This window comes from Lontra canadensis, unplaced genomic scaffold, assembly GCF_010015895.1.
Source record: "Lontra canadensis isolate GAN:19392208 unplaced genomic scaffold, GSC_riverotter_1.0 scaffold2292, whole genome shotgun sequence".
Lineage (NCBI taxonomy): Eukaryota > Metazoa > Chordata > Mammalia > Carnivora > Mustelidae > Lontra > Lontra canadensis.
Genome location: NW_022633276.1, coordinates 2,011 through 6,576, shown reverse-complemented (window position 1 = coordinate 6,576; position 4,566 = coordinate 2,011). Strand labels below are relative to the sequence as shown.

The 4,566-nt window shown below is 40.5% G+C and overlaps 1 protein-coding gene across 1 annotated transcript; it reads right to left on the bottom strand.

Moving 5' to 3' along the window:
- Positions 1–6: 6 nt before the first annotated feature.
- On the bottom strand, positions 7–534 carry LOC116863689 (olfactory receptor 2D2; the record flags this gene model as incomplete). The annotated part of the gene is made up of 1 exon (XM_032851067.1): positions 7–534. A coding segment is annotated over exon 1 (528 nt), but the record flags the coding sequence as incomplete, so codon positions are not given.
- Between the last annotated feature and the right edge of the window lie 4,032 nt (positions 535–4,566).

Below are 4,566 nucleotides of genomic sequence, written 5' to 3'. Positions count from 1 at the left end.
GAAGAAATGAGCAATACTATTGCTGCCTCGGTAGGGTAGCCTTAGTACAAAAGTGGTATCCACCACAGACACCAGAATGCCGCTGGTCCATGATCCTGCAGCCAGCTGGACACACACCCTCCACGTCATGACGCTAGGGTAATGCAGAGGGTTGCAGATGGCCACATACCGATCATAGGACATCACTGCCAGAAAGGCACACTGTGTGCATCCAAAAATGAGGAAGAGTATAAGCTGAGCTGCACAACGTGTGAATGAAATGACCTTCTTCCTGGATAGCAGGTGGACTAGGGCCTGAGGAATGATGTTGGTAGAAAAACAGAGGTCAGCCAGAGATAAGTTGCAAAGGAAAAAATACATGGGTGTGTGAAGCCGGGAGTCAGCCTGCACAAGGCACATGAGAAGCAGATTTGCAAGCACGGTGACCAGGTAGACACCCAGGAATACAATGAATAGCAGCTTCTGGGTGTGGGGGTCATCAGAGAGTCCCAGAAGGAGGAATTCAGTCACCTGTGTCTGATTTGATTGTCTCATAGTTTGTCTCTTTTTTCAGTAAGAAGTCACCTCATGCCAAACATAGGTCCATAAAGCCTATAAGTTTATACAAATCAGATTCCAGAGGGCTTTAGAATTTCCCTCAATCACTACCAGCCATTCCAACAATCCCCTTTATGTAGAAGAGGATCATGCTGCTTTAGTTGGAACATTTTCAGTGTTGCAAAACTTAATACTTTAAGGAAAGTGCATTTATTTTCAGTATAATCAATCTGCAAATGTAAAGTAGATCAAAAGAATCATCTTCTTTATGCTGAATATGAAATATCTAATAATAAAAAGATTCAATTAATCTATAAAGTATTGGCATTTAATTTCATTTTATTATCACCTAAAACCCTTAAGTCTTATGCTGCTATAGCCATACCTCCCTTGTTTTATGATGGTATAGTTTTTTTTTTTTAATTCTTTGAGCATATGACTGTTCTCTCTTCCTTCAAAAGACAGTCACTAAAGTATAGGAAATTTTTTAAAAAGCCAAAGTACCTTGAAGAACTGACATTTTGTTTGGAGAAAATAACCTGTTCTGGACAGAGCTGGGAAATCAAGGAGTAATTGGGTAGTATGCCATCACCTCTTTGGCAATCCCATCCCAAGCTGTGGCTGGAACTCCCAAATATCAAACTTAACCATCTAAAATAGCAGACACACCATCACAATATTCTCATCTGAAGCTACCAGATTGACTAGTTTTCTGTGTTTAAACAACACTAATCTACCATCTCTAACCCATCATCCCTTACTGCCTTGCATCATCAGTCTACTCCTCCCAGAGATGGAAAACTATATCTTTTTCATTTTTGTGCCCCTTTATAGACATGGGGTAGTTATTTATTTGATCAATTAGCATTAATTAAGTAAGGTAAATAAAAATAACTTGATCATATGGTTTGGTAGAGTTCTTTAACAAGCCTACCACATTCTGATGTCACTAAGAAGGCAACATAGGTTGTTCCTGACTTTTCCCCATCACAAGAAGAACAACCAACAACTAACTATTCAAGAATAAGATACCACTGAGAAGCAACCCCTGCACCACAGAGACTAAGGTATGGCATTAGAAAGTTTAAGAAAGCAGCTACACATTGACTGCATTGTTCTTCCCCAAACCAGTGCAACATCATGTGGGCAGATAGATCTCTCCTGAGCTTCCTATTCCTCTAGTAGTAAGAGAAACCCCAAGGGAGACAATCTGCATTGCCCCAACACTGTGGATTGCTTTACTATGGGAGCTCTTGCACTGATTTCACACCCACAAGGACTGCAGGGGAATCAATGGGACTCAACTGCCAGGAATCTGATTGTGATAGAGAAGACGGAGGGACTTGCAACAATCAGCATACAGATCTTGGCAGATGAAATTCATATTTGCAGTGCTCAGGGACTAATCCCAACCAGCAGTTTTGCTCATCTGCAGGACCAACTCAGAGGTGCACTCTGATCAGAGAACAATGTGGGGTTCAGATCTCAAAGGAGTTTTGCTAATCCTAGAGCCTTGTTTGTCCATACCCAGGAAGGGAGCTGAATTACAACCCTGCCTGTTGCAAAGAGCATCTTCTGTCCACATCTGACCAGAAGAGCTGAGGACAACTCCTAGAAGCAGTACAGCCTAGCAGTGCTCAAGATGAGATATGGGTGGGAATACCTGATAGCACCCAGAGCAAAACCAGTACCTGTGGAATATTCCTGTGCCCCACACAGGCAGAGGCATTAATTCATAGCCTATGCTGAAGGTAGTAACCCCTCCCAACTGGAGAGCCTTCCTGAGAAATTAAGAGTAGCCTGGAGTGGCTTGACCCCCTCTCAATGCGTCAAGGAACCTAGGACATAGCCCCACCTATTGTCAAGAATGTCTTCTGGCCCCTTCTGACTGGAAGGGCTGGGGACAACTCCTGGAAGCAGTGCAGCCTAGGAACACTCAAACTAAGAGGCAGGTGCACAGAACTGAGAGTTTGCAGGGCAAATCCAGTGGTTCTGTTCCATCAGAAAATTTGTGGTGTGTAAAGGCAACAAGGATAAATACCTAGTACTGCAATTGCTGGGTCATAGGGTAACTCTATTTTTAATGTTTTGAGGCATGTGTTGTAATGAGCACTGGATGTTATAAGCAACAAATGAATCATTGAACACTACATCAGAATCTAATGTTGGCCAACTGAACATTTAAAAAAAAAGATGACAAAGAACTTAGCCAGCTTTAGGAGCTGCTCTCCCACTGTGCTCAAGCAAAAAATCTAATATGTAGCCCCACTCATCACTGAATACAGCCTTCAGCTTGTCCAGCCAAAGAACCTAACCAGAGCATATTGGAAGCTGCATAGCCCATCCACCAGACCTAGACAGAATGGCACTACAGGAGAGAGCACATCTGTGGCTTCCCTCAACTACAGAGCAAAACTGGTGACCTCACTTGACCAGGGAATTCAAGGCACACTCTGGCTTGATTGGAGTCCTTAAACAATGAGTTGTCCAGGCTTTGGGTTCTGTCCTGTTTCCCTGCCATTGCAAGAAAGCTATTTCATATGCTATTATTGAATATAGTACCCAGTCCTATTCATCTAGTAGGACTGACCAAAGAATCCAGGCAATCACAGAACCAATCCTACAGCCTCACTTAGGCAGGGAACTAAGACAGCAGTCCTACTCAATTGTTCTCAGCCGGTGACATACCTCCCATGACATTAAGAATGAAAGAAGAGAATCATATGACCATCTCAATAGACACAAGAAAAAAGATGTGACAAAATTCAACATCCATTTGTGATAAAAAAATTCTTAACATATTATGCATAGAAGTATCATATCTCAGTATAAGAGGCCATGTGTGACAAGCCCACAGTTAACATTGTACTTAATGGTGAACAGTTGAAAGTTTTTTGTCTAAGATCAGGAACAAAACAAAGGTGCTCACTCTCAGCACTCCTATTCAACATGGTCCTAGAAGTCTTTCCTAGAATAATCAGGCAAGAAAATAAAAGGTATCACAATTGGAAAGGAAGAAGTAAAACTGTATTTTCAGGTAATATGATTTTATATACATAGAAAATTCTAAAGACTAAATCAAAAGAAAAAAACCTGTTATATCTAACCAATGAATTCATTAAGGTGGCAGGATACAAAATTAATGTACAAAACAGTAGCATTTCTATATGCTATCAACAAATTTTCTGGAAAAAAAAATCCCAATTACAATAGCATCAAAACCAATAAAATATTTAGGAATAAATTTAACTGGGTGCCTGGGTGGCTCAGTGGGTTAAGCCTCTGCCTTCAGCTCAGGTCATGATCTCAGGGTCCTGGGATCGAGTCCCACATTGGGCTCTCTGCTCAGTGGGGAGCCTGCTTCCTCCTCTCTCTCTCTCTCTGCCTGCCTTTCTGCCTACTTGTGATCTCTGTCAAATAAATAAATAAAATCTTTAAAAAAAAAGGGAATACATTTAACTGAAAATGTGAAAGTTTTCTACTATGAAAACTATAAGATATTGATGAAAGAGATCAAAGACACAAATAAATGGAAAGCTATCCTATACTCATGATTGGAAGAATTAACACTGTTAGTATCTCAGTACTACTAAAAGTTATCCTCAGATTCAGTGCAATCCTTTTTGAGAGTCCAAAGGCATTTTTACAGAAGTAGATAAAACACTCCTAAAATTCATACGGAAACACAAAAGACCCCAAATAGCCAAAGAAGTTCTGAGGAATAGGAACAAAGCAGGAGACGTCACATATCCTCATTTCGGAACAGTATGGTACTGGCAAAAATACAGACAAACAAACCAATGAAACAGAATTGAGAACCCAGAAATAAACCCCAAAATACATAGATAACTAATATTGGACAAGGGAACAAAGAATGCTCAAGGAAGGAAAGACAGTCTCTTCAATCAATGGTATTGAGATAATTGGATACTCACATGGGATAGAAGGAAATCAGACTCACAAAAATTAACTTCATATGAATTAGACTTAAAATTTAAGTCCTGAAACAAGGAAACCCCTATAAGAAAA